The sequence below is a fragment of the Rattus rattus genome, chromosome 18 (assembly GCF_011064425.1).
Source record: "Rattus rattus isolate New Zealand chromosome 18, Rrattus_CSIRO_v1, whole genome shotgun sequence".
Classification (NCBI taxonomy): Eukaryota; Metazoa; Chordata; class Mammalia; order Rodentia; family Muridae; genus Rattus; species Rattus rattus.
Genome location: NC_046171.1, coordinates 44,868,550 through 44,889,531, shown reverse-complemented (window position 1 = coordinate 44,889,531; position 20,982 = coordinate 44,868,550). Strand labels below are relative to the sequence as shown.

At 46.1% G+C, this 20,982-nt stretch overlaps 1 protein-coding gene across 1 annotated transcript in view; it reads right to left on the bottom strand.

Moving 5' to 3' along the window:
- Positions 1–20,982, bottom strand: part of Prep (prolyl endopeptidase) — a 95,102-nt gene that overhangs the window by 44,152 nt on the left and 29,968 nt on the right. Inside the window, exon 7 of the mRNA XM_032888595.1 lies at positions 10,693–10,798. Coding sequence (XP_032744486.1) covers positions 10,693–10,798 — 106 coding nt within the window. The remainder of the gene's footprint in view (positions 1–10,692; positions 10,799–20,982) is intronic.

Sequence of the window (20,982 nt, the reverse complement as noted above, 5' to 3'; positions counted from 1 at the left end):
TCTTTGCATGATGTGTTGTCCAGTTAAACACACCAGGCAAAGTGCAATGCCAACCCAGGAGGAGAACCTGGGGTGGGACATCTGATGAGGAGCCGCTCTCTCCCACTGCTCAGCTGTGTGACTCTGGGTGATCTATTTTTTTTTTTAAAGATTTATTTATTTAGTATATATAAGTACACTGTAGCTGTCTTCAGACACACCAGAAGAGGGCATCGGATCCCATTACAGAGAGTTGTGAGCCACCATGTGGTTGCTGGGATTTGAACCCAGGACCTCTGGAAGAGCAGTCAGTGCTCTTAACCGCTGAGCCGTCTCTCCAGCCCTTGGGTGATCTCTTTACCCCCTGGTTTAGCCCTATTTCCTCAGCCATCAACTAAGAATCACAGGAAACATGAAAACTATTTTTAAAGCGACTGTTGGTATCTAACCCACAATAAAAATTCAATGAAAATTATTTTTAAAAATAATTTAAGACCAATAAAACTAGCAGTAAAAATAAAAATCTAAATATAAAACAAAAACAAAGTGAGAAGGGGTTCATTTACAGTGGAGGCACCCTTAACAAAACACTTAGGAATGCACCTAGCACGGAATGTGGGATCTAAACGAAGACAAACAAGAAAAAAAAAAAAAAAAAAAACAACTAAGACTTTTTTTTTTGAAGGAAACATCAAAATAAAACCATGACATCCCCAAGTGTGAAGAATCAGTATTTTGAAACGATAATGAATGCCCTTGGCAATGGATAAATGCAGCGCGGTAAGGTTTGCGGGGAGTGTGATACGTCACACAGGCGCTGTTCTCTGTGCACGTTTTCTTCCTTCCTTAGCATGCACAAATGCCGGAGGTCGGCCTCCTTTTACAGCTGCCTTTAATCCGTCACCACAGACATTCCTCTGCAACTCAGGTCTTTCAGAGAACCCTGGTGAGGTCTGTTCAGACTTTGGTTATTACTGACATCCGTCTAAACTCACTGTGCTCAAAGAATACATCTGGTCTTTCGTTTACTTTTGGATGATTTGTCTGTGTGTCCGTGTTTCACTTGCATGTGTGTCTGAATGAGGGTGTCAGATTCCCTGGAACTCGAGTCACAAATATTTGTGAGCTGCCATGTAGGTGCTGAGAATTCTGGGTCCTCAGAAAGAGCAGCCAGTGCTCTCAACAACTGAGCCATCTCTCCAGCCTTCCGGTCTTATTTTAATACTTTTCAGTGTATTAAGAACAGCCTTTGACTTAAAGAATGTTCTATACATCACTGAAGAACACTCTGAACTCGCTGGGAATGATGTGTGAATCTCGGGGTCATTCCCTGTGCATAGCCTCAAGCCTGTGCATCTGATAGGATTCTGCCATTTGCCCCACCCGCCACAGAAAGACTAGATAATCAACCGCATGTGAACAGTTGCGAGGCCATTTTTAACTTGCATGTATGTGTTCACGCACTCCCTAAACTCAGAGGTCAGACTGCTAGCCACTGTCCCCAGAATTACAATACTCAAACGAAACTCACTGGAGGTGCTCATGAACACAGTGCTTTATCTAGAGTAATAGGTTTTAGATATACTCCATTTACGGAGACAGCTGCATCACTGTCAGGGCATAGCCTGAGAGCAGCCATTCTTCACCTGTTAGCTTCTCTGAGCTGCCTTCTACCAAATGGCTGCTTCCAACCTGCAGTCTGTCATTTGTAGAGGTTTGTTCTTCACATCCAATAACTCGTGTCTCCCCCCTTTGTGGTGGGCTGCACTTCATGAACTTCTTCCCGTTCTTTTTCACTGAATATCTCTTAAATGTGTTTAATTTCCTCTCACGAGTAGCTAAATTCATAACAGCAATGGCCACGTGCTCGCCTCATAAAAGTCTCAGTCATTCTCTAAATCCGATGGCCGTTGACAGACTTTGTTTTCTTATGTACACACCAAAGGTTGTTTTATTGTTTTAATTGTGATTTAGTTTTTAAAGTGTGATTTAGTTTTTAAAGTGTGTTTAATCCCAGAGCTACCGGTGGTGATACACACCTTTAATCAAAGCACTCTGTCTGAGGTGGCAGAGACAGGCAGATCTCCAAGTTCGAGACAGCCATGGCTACAGAGAGAAACCCTAACCACCCCCCCACACACACACACCAAAGTGTGTTTAACACAGTTTACAGTCTGCTGTGCCTACTGACTTGACTCTACTCATGTTGGCAAATGCCTCTGTGTGACATTCTCTCACTGTGCAACGCTGATATCTTTTGAAACCCTTGTCTGTGAAACCCTTGGGCCTGGATTGGATCTTTCAGAGGTCTGTATTTCCTTATGCTTGCCCCTTCGAATACAACCCACATAGGCACACTTTAGATTCTTGGTGCATAGGGTTCTAGACCTCTGTTGATTCCACTTGAATGTTAGTGTCTCTCATGCATCTGGGGAAAATTCTTTCTTGTCTCTAGCTCCTGCACTAATGCCAGGGTAGAGTGTCCTTGGTAGACATCTTGGACCTTCCATGATTGGATGTTTTAGCTATAGGGTCAATCACCCCTGTGTTGACCACGGAGAAGAGCACAGGTGTCACCAGACACCTCCTTGCCCAGCACAATCATTTGGGACAAGCCAGTCTCTGTCCCTGGATTTCTGCTTTCATTCTATTTCTGTCCTCCATGACTTACGTTCCCTTTCTGCCAAAACCAACAGTGCATTGGGAAAGCCCTGTGTCAGTGTTTACAGCGTTTAGTTTCAATTCAGAGGTTACTCAGAATACACGATGATCAGGCAAACTCCCAGACCAGAGACCTCACTGTTCTATTTCATGAGGCTAAACTCTGCATAGGAGGCAAGATCAAACTTAACATTTTAAGTGGCAAATTGCTCCCCTCAAACAAGTACTCAGTAGGTGACCTACTCTATGGTAACCGAAAGTTGTTCACATACACAGTGCTTCACACGCACGTGCACGCACACAAGTGTGCGCACATCCCTCGTGTCTTAGAACAACAATGTAAGTAAAGTTATTAGCTGCCTATCAAACGTTTGAAGATAACCAGAAAGCTTCATTGGACATTTGTTGACATTAAATCTTGGCCCAGTAAAATGTCAGATTTTTAAAATGTACCCCCGACAATAAAGCATTTCCTGATATGAAATATTTATTTCGCTCCCCAACACCACTGGAGTACGGATCAGACCCAAGATACACAGGAAACTCCTCTGGCTCTGTGGTACACAGGGGTGAGCCCGAAGAGGGGTGAACCCGAAGAGAAGCGAGCAAAGCTACTTAATAACCAGGCTCTGCTGAACTCCAAAGCCTCAGCTAAGCCTGTGGGCACGTCGCCATGTTCTGAAGAGCTGATTCTGGCTGTAAATGTTCACTGTGGGTCTACAGCTCGCCAGGGTAAGGAGCTGTGGTGGAATGTGTCAAAATGGCAGTAAAACTTAAAAGGGTTCTTATTTAAATTAAATTGACTTTATGATAACAGACTTGGAATTTAAAAGCAAGCATCACACACAGAAACTATCCAGGTCTGAGGTCTCTGGGTCTCAATGGCCTTCTATGCAGGACAACCACTGAGTGGCTGTGGAGTGTAGCGCCCCGTGGATTTCACAGTCTTGCTAGCAAATGTTCACATGCACTTGCCTACCGCCAAACCCCAAAAATCCACGACGGTTAGAACTAAAAAAGATAATCAGCTTTATACCCTCTTTTGAACTTGTGTCCATTACAGCATCCCCTAACATTTAGCCTTTCTTATTGTCTTTTCTACATGTTACACTGTACCCGTGTTTATCTTTGTTGAAATCGGTACATATATTCCTGGCTAGGTTCCCCGTGAGATGTTTTCTTTTTCTTTCTGAGATGCTGTGAACTCCCTCACTGAATATTATACAGTTAGTAAAACCCATCCATTTTTCTGCACACTTTGTGACTGCATTTTTCTTCACGGCTGCATAGTATTCCATCTGATAAATATACCGTATTTTCATTATCCGTTCTTTGTTGGAACACATACAGATGGATTTGCTACAGTCGATGAAGGAGCATCAATGAACACGGGGTGCAGTGTTGTTGTAAATATATGAAAAATAAAATGCTATCTTTTACCAACTAGATTGGCACCACAGCACCCCGAGATATCTGCTAGATATCTGTCTGAATCAGCAAGGCCTCTCACCCGCTCTGCTCCATCCCATATCGAACTGCTGTAGGCCTCTCTCTGAGCCTGGCAGCAATCTCTCTACCTATCTAGTTCCCAAGGCAGGTTTCCATGCCAGACACACACATCCCAACTCCATGGCGGCCCACACACTCTACCACTGAGTTAAATCCCCAACCCTCTACACTCAAACCATCACAGGAAAGAACACATAACACAATAACCTCTGATCCAACTGATAAGATATAATTGCCCACCTAAACATACAGAGCCCTGTGCACATCCATCCCTTAAGAATATTCATAACCACCTGTAAATACAGAGTGGAATCTTAACGTCAGCTTCCATGTTCTCCCTACTGTGGCTACTTTCTGTCTCCTCTCTCTCCATTTCTGTCTCCTCCTCTTACTTCAAACTTCTCTCCCGCCCATCCTTCCTTCTCGTCCAATGACAGGCCTCCTTCTATCCTGTACCTGCCCCTCACCTGTATTTTACAAATTCAGTGGGGAGAAGGTTCTGGTGAAGTCACCTGAGTCCTGAGTACCAGACTAGGCAACTGTCCTTGGGGCAGTGGAATTAGCATCAAAATACAGATAACTCCAGGGCAAACCACAATGCAACATCACTAAGCTGGGTGCTGAGAGAACAGCTGAGGGGGCCAGGGCCTTCCACACCTGCAGACATTTCCAAAAGAGGCCTTTGTGCTGCAGAGCAATTTGCAAAAAAGGGAGAAAAGTATGCACCATGGGGCACATACTTCTTTGTTACTTACAAGTGAGAAGAACAACAGGAAAATAACTTTTTCAGAAGAGACCTGGCTTAATTCCTTAACCCCTTCGGTGCTGCCCATTTGGTTCGTATGTTCACTCTGAGGCAAATGGAATTCAATTCCACCAACGGAATTCAATTCCCAACCTCTCCCCGTTGCTGGTTCTAAAGCCTGCTTCTTGCTGGGGACTGATTTGTTTCCTGGGCGAAGATTAACTTGAAATACAACTTCTTAAGGCTTTCCTGAAGCAAAGACACACTTCCGTCTCTTTAAAAATGAGGTTAACTACGTCTCTCAGAGACGTTGCCTCCAGTGCTGGCATGCACAGAGTAAATGACCAGCTAAGCTCCTCGCTTCTCGAGGAAGCCAGCTCTATAGTGTCTTAATAAAGAATTAATTTATTTGAGACATCCTAATAGTTCTTTCTGCCTCTGAAACGGAAAGGGTGAAACCAGAGAAAGGGGTTTTAAACTTACCGAAAGGAATACATCCCCTCAACAGAGAAGAAGAGGTCTTTTAACATTTCCTGTCATTTTTTAGTCACCTATATACACCCTTGACTAACTCATCAACAGTCAAGGTAGACAGTATATTTAAGTGCCATGGCCACCCCTTCTCTTAGGTAGGGCGATGAAAGTGGGGAGCTGTGGGATGATGTCATTACACAGGTGAAGGCAGGGACAAGATAGAACGAGGCCTGCCATTGGACGAGAAGGAAGGATGGGCGGGAGAAAAGTTTGAGGGAAGAGGAGGAGACTGGGGGAGAAGCCACAGAGAGAACATGGAGGCGGATGTTAAGATTCCACTCTGTGTATTTACAGGTGGTTATGAATGTTCTTAAGGGATGGATGTGTACCGGGCTCTGTGTGTCTAGGTGGGCGATTATATCTTATCAATTGGATCAGAGGTTATTGTGTTGTGCGTTTCTTTCATGTGGCGGTTTAAGTTTAAGAGAGTGTGTGACGGCCGGAGACCCTAAGCCGCTACGGAATTGGGATGTGTGCTTCTGGCAGGATATCTACCAGATACCTTGGGGCACTGTGGTGCTAGATCTAGTGGGGATAAAAGACAACCATTTTTATAATTTTACAGCAACAGGGAGCAGATCCCTAACATCAGCCTGCACAATGGACCCTTCCCACCAGTCACCACAGAGGTACACACAGAGAACTCTTCCGATACGGCTCTGGCTTTGTACTAAACAAAGTAATAATCAAAACCTGTACTGGGAGTAACCTTAAAAACCAACCAACCAACCGAAGGAAAAAAAATGGCGAAGTCTGACCTTAGCCTGCCGTTCTGTCATCTAAAACCGAAGTGTTGTGACTGCAAATCTCAACTTCTGTCGAGGAAAAGGACAAAGGAGGCACAGAGAGAGCCCTCTGTAGGCCGGGGACCCAAACCCTGCTCAGTCCCTTTCGGGGCATTTTCACTGTTTTTTTATAATTCCCTGTGAAACAGGTACTATTTTTCCATTTGCAGATACAGGTATCTCGAGAGGGAAAAACAACCTTCACATCAAGATACTCAGCTGTAATTAAAATGAACTGTGCAAGTAACTTAACAACCGTTAGTCCCATCTGTGGTGTCTCCTTTTTAGCGACTACCTGACTTAATCTCTTCAGAGTTAGCCCCCAACCGCTGTGGGATCTACAGCCCCTGATCCAGCCAGCCAGACCGATTAGAAGATGCTAAAGAAAAAAATGTATCTGTATGAACATTAGACTTCATAGCCCACAGATAACACAGAACAGGAACCGTTTACAACGTATCCATACGTCTCCCCTCTCATTACATCCAGAAAGGATGTGAAACCCACAGACGGATGTGGGGCTCCCAAGGGAACACTATGACAGTTTATAACAAACTTGTGGATGCTGCTGTCTGCCAGGGGTCCTGGAATCCCTATCAGGACATCAGGGGACAACTGCTTTGCTTCTTAAAATAACTATGACCATATGACTGACTCACAGTGAACCAGTGATAACACAGGAGATGCTCTAATGCTGTCCCATGCAATTGATTTTTGAACCTATGTATGAAACTGAGTGGCGCCGAGGGTCAATCCCAACCACTGTGGTTTCTGTTATCCACAAATGTAAAGCTAGTGAAGTGGTAATTATGAAAAGGTGAGAGTGAAGAGAGGGCTCAGCAGAGAAGATGCGGAAACACACACACACACCCCACACACACACACACCCACAACATCCCACACACACACACACCACACACACACACCACATACCACACACACACACCCCCACACACACACACACACACACACACACCACCCACACACACACACACACATACACACACACACACACACACACCACACACACACACACACACACACACCCATACACACACACACCATACACACACACACACACACACACACACACACACACACACACACACACACACATACACACACACACACACACACACACACACACACACATACACACACACACCATACACACCCATACACACACACACACACACAGATACACACACACCCATACACACACACACATACACACACATATATACACACACTACATACACATATACATACACACATATACACAAATAAACCTCGAAATTAATAATAATAAATAAATAAAATGAAAAGGTAACAGGCCCCCACTCCCCAAGAACTGGCAGCTGTCACTGCAGAAGGCTCATTGGTAAGTGGCCCTCGGCCTCAGATCCACCCTCCCCGATGGTCACCTGAAGTCAGCTTGCCTGTGAAGTCTGACTGAAACAATGACCCTCTTTCAGTGACCTCCAACCTGACCAGCTCAGTAACCGTATGCAAACTGTTACCTTGGGACATAAGGGACATCAGACCCATTTGCTCCACTTCTTTATGTGGGGTCCCATGAGCTTGTAGCGAAGATTACTGACCTGGCCAGGTAAGGTCTCCAGTTAACCAAACACACTAACTCAGGTGTTTCTGCTGACGGTGTCTATTCTGTAGACACGGTTAAAGCACAGGACACTGTTCTGGGCAATAGGTGAGCCTCGCTCAACAGCCGCAAAGCCAAAAGCTTAGAGGTGAGGCCTCTCTGGAGGAGAAACAGCATCAGCCTGTGTGTTCACTGAGCTCACACTTACCTGAATGGTCCCCACATCTCATAAGCCAACTCCCCTGCAGTAGGTTTCTCCTGTATATCCCCCCCCCAACCCCATGAGCGTCTCCCCTACACACACCCACAAGCATCCTCCTGGCAAATGGACACTGCTCTCTGGAAGTCAGGCGGAGGTAGCAGCAGGTGCGGCTCAATGTGCTAACACGTGGGTGGGACGGCCTTACCGATTTGAAGCTAAGCAATCTGAGTGTTTAAATTTGCTAGCTAGTATCTTTTAATAGCATAAGCCTGCTTAATAATTTAAAGACTCCCAAGTTATAAACAGAAAATGCAAACAGCTCTCCCCCACCCTCTGCCCTTCTCCTCCTCCTCCCTCCCTCCCTCCCTCCCCCCGCCTCTCAAAAAGCAACACTGTAACAGGGGAAGCCCAAACCCTTTATACCACCTAAGAACTGCAAGCTCACTGACAGGGGCAGTTTCATTTGGGGTCAACCTAAAGGCATGAGACTCAGAATAACTACCAGTTGTGGCTTCTCCCTCACAGAGAAGGTGAACGGTGGTGATTGTAGTTTTGAGACCAAAATAGGTGCCTCTACCTTTTTAAATAAAATAATATATATTTATATTAAATATATTTTATATAAATATATTTAAATAAAATTATATATATGTATATATATATGCACACAGCACTAGAGTAAATTACTGACCATCCTACTAACGTGCTCTGTGTCAGTCAGAATGACAATCCTTGTTCAGAATGATGTAGTTCCCAATCAGAAGGAATTATCTTTGTAACAGAATGTTAGGGACTATCAACGAGGCAAACAAACTATAGGTATAAATTGTATATTCTGAAAGCCCGTGTGAAAGGTCTCTATGTTACACTAACTAGTCTGTTTGGTGTTCTCATCCGGACGTCAGCGTACGTGACAGATTTTCACAGCTGGTCAAACGTCACCATAGTAAGTTATGGAGCTGAAAGGCTTTAATGTCTGAGGGCACGACGGGCACCTTTGACATGGCCGTCAGCCCACGCTGGCCTCAGACTGACAGATCCACCTGCCTCTGCCCACACGGTGCTGGGGTTAAAGGCCTGTGCTACCTGCCTGGTGACTGCTTTTTTAAGGGGCTGGTTCTGCGCTCACTGTGGTGACATGGGAAGCTTCAGAAAGCACCATCAGGCTGCTCCTGTGTGCACGGCTCAGGAAGGGTCATCGCATGATTACCGGTTAATCCGGTAAATACCCACCTTTATATTAACCACCTGCTGCTAGGCCAGCTCCAGTGGATCCTGTCTGACGTGCAACAATCGTGATCAGCAGACCAGAGATACGAGCTCCTCAGAACTTCCTTGGTCTCCTGGAGACACTTGGCCACTTCCTCCTCGACTTTCTGCCTAGCTGATTTCTAGGAACGGGAGTTACATATTTGCTCTTTTGTTTCTTTCTCTACTAACAGGAACATTGAGACCTGATTTGGTCTTTATGGATCATGCCCCTTTTGAAAGCACTCACAAAAATTAAGTAGAAACAGAAGGAAACTCTAAGAGATGTGATCAATAACTTACAACAGGTAGAATTAACTGTGGAAAATCCAAGACCTCCTAGATAGTGAAAGAATTAAGGCGCTAGCTATTAGAGGGGAAAGTCCCGTCAATTATGAAAAATCCAAACATTTAGGAACTCCTATCAAGGAGTTACATGGAAGAAAACATTATGTAATTAGAGGAAGGTGGTGGGCCCCTCCTTCAGGTAGAAACAGCATGAGAGGATACAGGAACCACGGAACCATTGCCCTACACAGGGACATGTGATGAAGAAGGTGACAGATGGGTTAATATTGATGGAAAGAGAGTATTATATTATTCTTTAAATTTTATAGAATGCTTGGCCAGATCATGTCCCCATGCTTGCCTATTATCAAAAGCAGCTATCCTTTCTTTAAAAAGACAATTACATGAATATTGGCTAAGAGAGAGTAAAAGACTAAAGACTCCTTACAGTTGGCTGTCCTGTTGTTATCTGAGAGATGATATTTAGAGATTGAGGTAAATGAGGTTTATAACCTGGCAGCAGTCCGATTCTCAGGAAAATTTATTTCCTGCCTTGCTTTTTCTGTTCTGAACTTCATGTAAACTGTTAAACTTTTTCTTGGTTACTGTCTGAGTGTACCCTGGCAAGGGGTCAAAAAATTAGCTCCTGTTCAAACATTGTGTATAACCACAAAGCAGATTTCAGTAAAATCGCAGCAGATTCAAGCCACCCTGAGTGTGCTGTGTCTGTCTGTCATTGCGCCGAACCTGTGCCTCCCTGGTTACCAGAGCCCTGCTTCTCCCACAGTGTCCTCCGTCTGAGTGGTCGGTGGCAACCTGCCTCTGACAGTTTGCGTCCTAACAACCGGATGACTTTGAACAGCTCCAGACCAGCTTCTCCCAGGGCACAAAGATCTTCCCACAAGTAAGAGCAGAGGGTAAAACGTATATAATCGGTTTGTATCACTTACGCCCATCTACGGCAAAAAGTCACCTCGCTGTCTTTATCTACGTGGAATAGCACAAAAAGAAAAACCTGCGTGAACTGTGCTACTGTGGTAGAAAGGAAGACGGCTCCTTGAGTGTCAACTAGAAGACGGACACACCACCTTTTAATGGAGTGTCCTGGGGCAATTCAATGGGTCTGAAAATGACTTACCGGTGATACCATTGGATTCCTGCTGGAGGTCACAGTACCACAGCCGATTCACTGGATCACATCCCTCCCAGATCGATAACAAGACATAGCGACCGTCATCGGATAACTGCAAAGAGGCGGAAACAGCGCATAAGCCCAAGTCACGGACCTGTTCTTGGCCGATTCGTTAACTATGCATTAATGACTATTCTCATCCTTGTGACCACATAGCTGGAATAACCTGGAAGGAAAGAGGATTAATTTGAGTTTGTGGTTTAAGGCATCACAGTCATCCATGAAAAGGAAGGCCTGGCAGTAGGAGCTTGATCACATCTGGGTGGATCAGGAAACAGAGACAGGTGGGATGCCAGGCTGGGCTACAAACCACAGGCCCACCCTACAGTAACATACTTCCTTCAGCCAGGCCACGCCCACTCAAGGTTGCACGACCTGTCAGTCAAAACGACGCCCCCAACTGGGGACCAAATGCCCAAGAGGCTTCAGTGGACATTTTATACCCAACGGAGGGAAAAGGGAACTCCAAACACAGCGCCTTTACTCCAAACTCAGAATCTGAGAATGAAGTTACTTTGAAAAAGAAAATACATAGGTGTGGTTTTAAATTCCGCCAGAGATGTGTGAGCTCTACTCAGGCAGACGAAAAGCAGGACGATAAGACTGTATTTTACCCTACGCCATCATCAGGTGCTGGGCTTGCTGGGAATGCGGATACATTGCTCAGGGGGTGGGAAAACACAGCCTAAGATGGGGACCCCAGCCTGGGCGAGGAACGATGTAGGCTGAGGTTGAAGTTGGGGTTCTGACAACTGGGTGGAGGACTTGGAATGGAGGAGGCCTTGGATCTGCCGTGAGGCTGGAGGGGAGGGGTGACTCTGGCTTAGCTTAGCAGGTGAATGTCTGGGAGCACAGAGGGACCTTCTATGGGAGAAGTAGGCTCACCGTAGACTTTCTCCATGCTCCCCAAGACTGTTCTTGATGCTTACCTATACTGTTTATTCACTGTCCATCCTGGAAAATGGTGCATACGCTTTCCTCAGGGCGGACCAGAGACCAGATACCTTTTGTAGAAAGGACTGTCCAGGAAGGGAAGCTCATTGGGTGAACCCTCAGAGCTCATCTAGATACTTCATTAACACGGAGTTCTGTGTTCTGTGCTACGTGACCACTGGTCACGTTCTTACGTGGGGAGTTGTGGTCACATGTCCCAAGCCAGGATCTGGTTGGGAGTAGAGAAACTCCTACCATCCTCAGGTGGGTGCCAGGGTTTCTAAACCCACTCAACCTTGCCAAGTTTCCTGACGCGGTCCACTGCCCAACACGCAGGAATTTAAGTATTATTGGGAAATAGGAAGTGGTAATTTGTATTTAAATTCCTCGCCTATTATCTGAGAAAGTGTAGGTTGATATTTTGAACACTAACATGCTTCACCTCTAGGTCTGCCGAGGGTTGCGTTTATAGGGCTATGGTTCTAAATGAGCAAGGATTAACAGAGCGGATGCAGGTAGGAAGTCCAGGGCCACATTCACACCTTTCCCTGGAGTAGATCTTCATCCATTTCCTTAGTCAGTTCTACCATAGGATCTCAGAGGGAAAAAGCCTCCACTTCTGGGAGTTTCAAGTATGAAAAAGCATACCCACAGGTAGTAAAAAAAAAAAAAAAAAAAATTAATAATAGGAATCTAAAGTAAGGAGTGCCAACTTACGTCATCGCCCGGCTGCAGCCTATGAGATACTACAGACTCATGATTGGTAAGTTTACGGCAACTGGGCTGAGCCATAGAGTCCGGATATTTGGTTAAGCATTAATCAAGAGGCTTCTGTAGCAATGGCGCTTAAATGAGTGGACACAGAGTAAACCACACTTCCCTCCACAATGTGGGTGCACCTCGTCTAACCAGCTATGGCTCTTAAGAGAACAGAGCCCAAGTACAACTCTTTGCAGAGTATCCAATCTGTTAGCTCACTCTTCCAGTTAAAGAGCTGGCAAGCCTCTAGTCATGGGGCGAATTCTTTAAATCCTTCATCTTTATGAGCACACACACACACACACACACACACACACACACACACACACACAGAGAAACACTCACAAATGCACACAGACAGGCACAGGCAGACACACACACACACACACACAGAAACACTCACGAATGCGAATGCACACAGGCAGACAGACAGACAGGCACAAGCACAGGCAGACACACACACACACACACACACACACACAGAAACAGACATGAATGCACGCAGACAGACAGACAGACAGGCGTACACGACTATTGTTCTATCTAGGAAGTCTGCTGTACCTAACTGTTGTTCTTTTATTTGGTCACTCCACAGACATGTTGTAAGTATCTAGGTACAAACTCATGTATGTTTTGTTTCTGTATGCTAATGATGCGTCAGTAAAGTCACAGAAAATGTCACACCTGACAAAGGAGACACACCCGAGTATGGAACTATGCCACATATTACACACCAACAGATGCCACAAAGAACAGGAAGAAATCTTAGCAAGGGGGACAGGACATGTGGTGAAAGTCTGTAGTTTTAAAAAGAGCACCGGGGTAGGGCCCATGGGGAGGTCTCTTGGCACGGCTCATTGGCAATGCCACAGAACTGTCACTTAGTTTGACTTTATCCATATGTAGCATGCGTGTGCGCTGTGTGTGTGTGTACTGTGCGTGTATACTGTATGTGTGTACTGTGAGTGCGTTCATACACTCGGGAGCACTTTTAATCTGGAGGCCTTTGGTATTTCCTTGTTCCTTTCACTCACTTGCAAGTAGATTACTACAGAGGTAGCTTTAACAGTGTGCTTGGGATTTGCTGCGCGCCTTGGATCTATCTGTGGGTTTGTATAATTAATCAAACGTAACTTTTTTTTCTGCATTTCCCCCTCATTTGCATTTTAAGAACACCCTCGCCTCTATCTTGGCATTTCAGACAATGAGCTTCTCCTAGTCCTGTCTAACATTGTCCAAAAGCCTTTGTAGATTACTTCTGTAACTTTTTAAAATCTCTGCTGACTCACTTGCCGTTCCTGAATCTCTCCCTAGGATTAAGGATTTTTCTGGCTTTAGGGTCACATTATTCTGCTTCACTGGCCATGTGGTGACTTCTGAATTGGATTCTGCGACTTGGAATGTCGTCAGGACTCTTTCTTTTCTAATCTGCCTGTAAAATGTTTTGAATCAATTAATTTGTTGGCAAAGCAGCTGGCTCCTTTCCCACTTGCTTGCCAGCCTTGCTGGCTGTGGCCTGCAGCCTGACTGCAGAAGCCCTAGCTCCCCAGGGACCACTGTCTCCCTAGGTGCTGATAAGGCTTTGCTACTTTTGTGATAACAATGTTGCGACTTTTGTAATAACACCAAGCCTTGTCAAGCCTTTAGTAGTTTATAGCTCCGGGGAGTTGTGCTGAGCCTGAATTAGGGAGTCCCATTCAATGCACATGCGTCCTGACAGACAGCTGAAGCCACTGAGCCATCCTAAAGTAAATCCCTATGACTCATCCTGGGAAGTCCCCTTGGCCACACAAATTCTAGTAGTTTCAGCCCCTCTGGATCCTTAGTTTGGTGAGAATAAAATGCTCCGAGTTGTTCATCCTTGCGCTGGGGTCCCTAAAGCACCTCAAGGCAGAAGACTAAGGCGTCTGTAGGAATAACCTCTCTCATGCATCACCCCCAATTAATTATCTGTTAATGAAGTTCTTGCAACGGCTGCTTCAGCTCTTGTGTTTAGTTCTCTGGCTGTGCAGGACAGGAGCTGAGGCAGGAACCGTACTGACCGGTGTGGCCAGTGAAGAAGGCCCTACTGCATGCCGAGCCCGTTGAAAGGAAATGAGACCTGGTTTGGTTTTCAATATCCAATCTGAGATTCTGCAGTTTTTTAAAAACCAGTGTTATCAAGTCTTTCCAGTGTTCTATTCTTCTTGCTTTTCCCCCTTTTCTTCTCTTGTTCTGGAGGGCGAACGTGATGCTTCCAGGTCAAGCATGTGTTCTACCAATCAGCTACAGTCCCAGACCTGTGTATGTGTCTGTGTGTCTGTATGTGTGTATGTGTGCATATATACACTTTTCTTTTTTAAAGACAGAATTTCATGTAGGTCAGACTGGCCTTGAACTCACTATGCAACTACAGATGGCCTTCAATTCCTTCCTGGTCCTTCTGGTTCCACTCACTGAGCGCTAGAATTACAGCATGTACAACTCCAACACCTCGAGTCATTTTCATTACGAACCTTTCTTTTTCACTTCAGACTGACCAGAGTCACGTTTTACTTCTCTTCTGCTTTTAATAAAGAAAGCTAAGGAACTAATGCTCATCATTTCAGCCCTACCTTTTTAGACCGTCCTATGCGAAAAGCACCCGTAATCGCAATTACAATTTTATTAAATATTATGCAAAGCAGCCTCTTTAACATTAATTAGTTCAGGCTTCTGTTCTCCCGTCCTTTGAAAAACAGACAGAAACCGTGCAGCTGCTTAAAGCCATGCCACATCAATCACAAATGACATGTGCTTCAGCTGCAGCGCCCCAGTCAATGGAAAAACAGAACGGAAACGTTCGTGCAAGAGCGCCAGACCTTGGCGAGCAGCTGCTGCTAGCACGTCCCAAGAGCTCCCCCCAGCACCACCAGACTAACAGGCCCAGCAGTTCATAGTTAGTCTAAGGCACAAGTCCCAGGGCACGCCACTGTCACATTGCCAGTTAAGACAGGGGACCTCCTCCTGGTGATCATCACGGAGTCATATAATTTGCTTAACTGGAAATGTCTTGGTATTTTCGATGTTCAAGCTGCCAATCCCAAAACTATGTATACATTACTTTCCTCTCAATGTACAGATTAGAAAAAATACCTTTCTCAACTAAAAATTAACAGTTGCCTAGCTTCTTAGACTGCATTAAGGTGATTTTAAAGATGATTTTTTTAGAGATCAGTGGGAAGACAGACATTGTGCTAATAAGGTCTTCCCGACTCTAACAGATAAGGTGACTTTCTTAAAAAAGCCAGAGAAAAGGGGGGGAAAAATCAAGGAGCAAACAAACAAGAGAGTCTTTGATGGCAGCCTAAGTCTTCCTCTACTGAGTACTGCTGTTTCAGCCATAGGATAGAAGCTGTAATAACCTCGCTTCCCGGAAGCAATCTGACTAAAAACACTGTGTGCAAAAGAGAGGCAGTAATGCTAGCCCGACCAGTTATGAAATATGCAATTCCTAGTTCCTAGTTTCCACGTCCTTTCTTTTAAAGATACACAAAGATTTTAAGTCTTGTGAACTTCCTTAAAGTCACAGTCACTTTTTTCCTTGATTAAAGGTCAGCATCACCATAAACAAGGCAGCTATGTCCCGAGACTAGATCTACTCTCCTTCCTCACGGCATTGGCAGGAATCAAAGCTGAAAGTCGCCGTTCTTACTATCATGAGGTTTTTAGTACACTGGTATTCCGATGGAGAGTAACTAAGAACGCTGTCATCCGGGGTTGGCTTTGGTTGCCGACACGTGGAAATACTACCAAAAATGGACACAGAGTTGTATGCAGTCTCACTCCTGCCGTGAGCAGGCAAAACCTTTGCGAAAAGAAAGCATATCCGTTTGCCCAGAGTAGACGAGGGCACACGGGTGCCACCAAAGGTGGCTGATTTCACTGAGATCACCCAGTTTCTATTTCTTCTACCAAAGACATGCCTCAAACACAGCTACTCAGTGGACCATAGCTGAGGACGAGTTTATCCAACCAGATTACTGAGGGGCTATCCAGGGGCTGCCACTGAACTCGATTCTAGATTCCACGGAAAACCAACTAGGGCAGGGCTTAGAGGGCTAACACTAAGACGTCTGAGACAGACAGACAGACACAAACAAGAATAACTGATATTTTGTTAACTGAGCATGATGTATGATGGTCAGAGAACTAATGGAGAAAGCTCTGAAAAACGTAGATCCCAGAATGCTTTGGGAAGGAGGAGCCAGGCTTCTAAAACCAGTTGCTTAAGGCTTCCCAGGCTTACAACTGCTTACGGTAGAGTAGGTATGGGGTCCCGTCACCAGGGAACTGCCTAGTGTGTACCCAGGCTATACGCAATGCCCTCATTCTCAGCAGATGTCTCAGGACTGACAGATGCCACCCTCTAGGACTAAAATAGTCACCTGTTTCTGTGTCGGGTGCTGGAGCTGAGAACTGTGTATGTAAGGGTGCAGAGGAAGCAGAGGCTCGTGAGACCGGAGGCTGACCGAGGCAGGGAAACGGGTTTTAACAGCTTGGAGAGTTCACCATGTTCCTCTAAGGCGACCTTTACCAGATTGATTGGACTCCTTTCATAACGGCTTTGAATCCTAACAGCATCACGTTGATACTGAGTCTGTTCCCAACACTCAATTAAGGAAAAGTTTCCAAATGCCCAACTCCTTGCCCGTGATGAGTTTTCAGGTAGGGATTCATGGATGGCAGAATCTATCCAAACACCATCTGATACACGCTGCCTGGTAAGTTAGAACTGCATACGGCAGAACATCCTGAGCAAAAACCAAACCAGACAAACCAAGAAAATAATAACCCTATTCGAAATAATGCAGCTCTTGGCAAGGGATGGGCACTGACGTCTCTAATCTGTCCATTCTTCCTCTCCTGGTACACAAGCCGGGATATTCAAGAGTTCCATTTATTTCCCTTCCTTCAATAACCCCAAATCTGACCAGCAGCATGGCTCAGTAGGGGGAGATGCTAGCTGAGCAAAGCCCAATAATCTAAACCTGGTCCCGAGAACCATAATGGAAGGTGTGAACTATCTCTCTTCTGTGACCTCCACACATGCACAGAGGCAAACGTACGCTGGAGTGCTGACATATGACACCACTGCAGCTCAAGTGACAGTTTGCAGCTGTCGAGATACGGGCCCTTTAAAAAATGACGTTCAGCGATGCATGTGTTATAGACCATGAAGATCATCAAGTGGGGTCCTGGGAAGGCTCATCCTGGCTCTCAACCTGACATACCTGGAAAAGGGAGCCCCAAGAGCATTGCTAATGGATGTCTGAGAGCCCCTCCTACTGTGGGTGGAACCATCCCAAGGCAGGTGGGCCTGAGCTATAGGAGAAAGGTTGCCGGATGTGAGCCTGAGGACCGATTCCCCAAGGTTTCCGCCCTACCTTCCCTTGATAACTGACTCTAACCACGGAGATGAAATACGTTCCTTCCCCAGGTTGTTCTGCGTCTTGGTGTTTAGTACAGGGGCAGGAAAACGAACTAGACTAGGTGTTCATGAAGCAGCACAGGGCTTTACTAAGTATACACAAACAGTGCAAGATCTAAAGGAAGGAAGTCAGTCCCAAGCTGTTCAGCAAGGGGACACCTAACCTCCACTCCTATAAAGTGGAATTCCTACCGAGCTGCTTTGTAAGGGGCAGCACGGCCCTCTTGCTTGCCCACAGCTAGGTCTCCAGCTTGGTTTCTGAGGCCGTCTGTCTTCCCGGGCATGCTGTGGCAATCAGTATGGTGACTGGGGTGTTATACCGACTGCTGGGTGGGAAAGACATCAAGGGTCTTACCCAGCTATGCCCTTGGGCTACATTAACAACCAGCAAGGTGATATGCCCCTGGGTGCAAACAGTAGCAAGAATGCTATGGGGTAACCAACTATTTCTGCCTGGACTGAAGGTCAACTCCGCAGGAGGAAATGTGTGCCCGATACTCTAAAGAACCGAAGGTTGGGGGTGCTCATGGGACCCTCCTGGAAAGCTACAGTGGTTACTTTGGTAAATGGACATCGTCAGATTGACCTCTAAATCCCTATCTGTAAACCCGCAGATCAGTGCCTCTGCATTGTCTCGGTGCTGTGGACGGTGGCTAATGCAAAAAGTCACACTTGATCAAAGTCCGAAGCGTAAGTCCGGTGGCTGAGTAAGTCAGGTGGCTGGCGTGCTTTCTGAGCCACTCCCTCCTAAGCTCAGGAGAGGGTGTGGGGAGAGTAGACGCTGCACTTGGGAGAAGACTGACCCCGCCTGAGAAGCTACAGACAGACAATTGACAGCTTCCGAGGGAGGGAAGCTCATTTTTCTCTCAGAGGGTGCCCCCTAGAGAAAGTGACCACACTGTGGTGGACGGTGGGCGCCACATCCATGATCATGTGGGTGGCACAAATCTGAATCAGTGAGCGATCTGAAACAACAGACAAAAAAGAGGCTATGCAGTTGGGAGGGAGTAGAACGGGTCGGGGGGAAGATATGGGAGCCATTAGCAGGTAAATATGACCACAATATATTGCATGCAATGTATAAGATTCTCAAAATTAAGGGGTTGGGGATTTAGCTCAGTGGTAGAGCACTTGCCTAGCAAGCGCAAGGCCCTGGGTTCGGTCCCCAGCTCCGAAAAAAAGAACCAAAAAAAAAAAAAAAAAAAAAAAAAGATTCTCAAAATTAATAAAAAAATTAATTTTATTAAAACTTTTTTTCATTCAACATTTTGATATTCTCTCCCCTCCCCCAACTCCTCCCAGGTCCTTCTCCCCATGTCACCAATCAACAGCTCCTCTGTCTGTCTCTGTGTGTGTCTATCTGTCTGTCTGTCTGTCTGTCTGTCTGTCTCTCTCTCTCTCTCTCTGTGTCTCAGAGTCTGTGTCTCTGTGTCTCAGAAAGAGAGAGAGAGGAGAGAGAGAGGAGAGAGAAATGGTGGGTGATGACACATATGAACTTACAGACTGTGACAGGACACAAGTGACACCAGACACAAACAATCCTAACACAAACAAGGGTTCCCCTTGTGGACAAAAGTCCCACCAAGAAGCTACCTGCAATTGATACTTTCTGGGAAAGGAAAAACCAGCTCCCGCCTTTGGGGCTTCCATCACTAGGTGCCTTGAATACTGTTCTACGGCTGTGAAGAGACACTATGATCTAGGCAATTTACAAATGAAAGCATTTAACTGGCTGCTGGCCTACAGTTTCATAAGGTGAGCCCATAACCATCAGGGCAGGGAGACCAGAGGCAGGTGGTCGGGAGGACAAGTGGGCAGGCAAGAGGACAGGCAGGAGGGCAGGTGGACAGGCAGGTGGGTAGGCAGGTGGGCAGGCAGGTGGGCAGGAGGGCAGACAGGCAGACACTAGAGCAGTAGCTGAGAACTTACAGCAGAGCCACAGGTATGGCAGAGAGAGCAACTGGGCCTGAGGTGGGCTCTTGAAACCTCAAAGTCCTCCCCCAGTGAAACACCTCCTCCAACAAGGCCACACCTCCTCATCCTTCCCAAACAGTTTCCCTACCCGGGGCCAAGTATTTAAATACATGAGCCTCCGGTGCCCCCTAGACCAACACACTGTGTATTCCAACCACACTCCAGGGTAGGCCACACGCCCAGGAGAAGTTGGCCAATAGAAAACAAGACTCCATGTTGTGTGTGTGTGTGTGTGTGTGTGTGTGTGTGTGTGTGTGTGTGTGAATTTCCCACGTGAGTCTATGTGTAACATCTATAACTGTATATACGAGAATGTATTTTTAAATTCCTAGAGATCAAAAGCTAATATGTATGAAAATAGCTTACGGCTATATGCAATACATATTAAGATTTAGGATTCAAAGGACAAAAACTTCAAGAATAAGGTGTGACAGAGTTAAGTCCCCAGTGTATGACCCAGCTGTCTGAGCCCTCCTCACTGTGAGGGTTTCCACAATCTTTAGTCTGCAGCGCCCTCTGCTGGGAAGTTTGAGATTTTTGTTTAAGTTCTGGTTCACAAATGACTTCAAAATAACAAAGTCTTTGGTGGGGGTGGCCCATCTGACGTGGAACAGGGCAACCTCTCCCCTCCACCCTGACCCTTCATCCACATTAAGTAGCTGATGCCTGTCTGTGACAGCTGTCCTGTGCTTCGACCCCAGAGGCCCAGGACAAAATTTCCCCAGGCACAGGAGGGGCTGTGAACAGGAGGTGGCCTGAGGTCCTTGGAAGGCAGCTGAGAGGACAGCTTTGTGACTTCCTCTGGGCCAGGAGGCTAAGGGGAAAGATCCCTGCTGAGAGGTATGGCCCTGTGAACCTCACAGAAACACCTCAAGAAGAAAGAGAAGCAGGAGGGTGGAAAGGTTAGCAGGAACCACAGAACTAGGATGGCAGAGGGAAGCAGTCACAGCTGAGCAGCCCAGGCAAACCCCAGCCAGCAAACGGCTCTGGGTGAGCCATGCCCTTCCTCTAGTCCCTCCCTTCCCAGTCACAGAGGAAAGAGAAGCACAACCTTCCAGACCTCACCAGACTGACACCCAATGAGTCATGGCGGGAAACTCCTGCCTCTTGGTCTAGTTAAA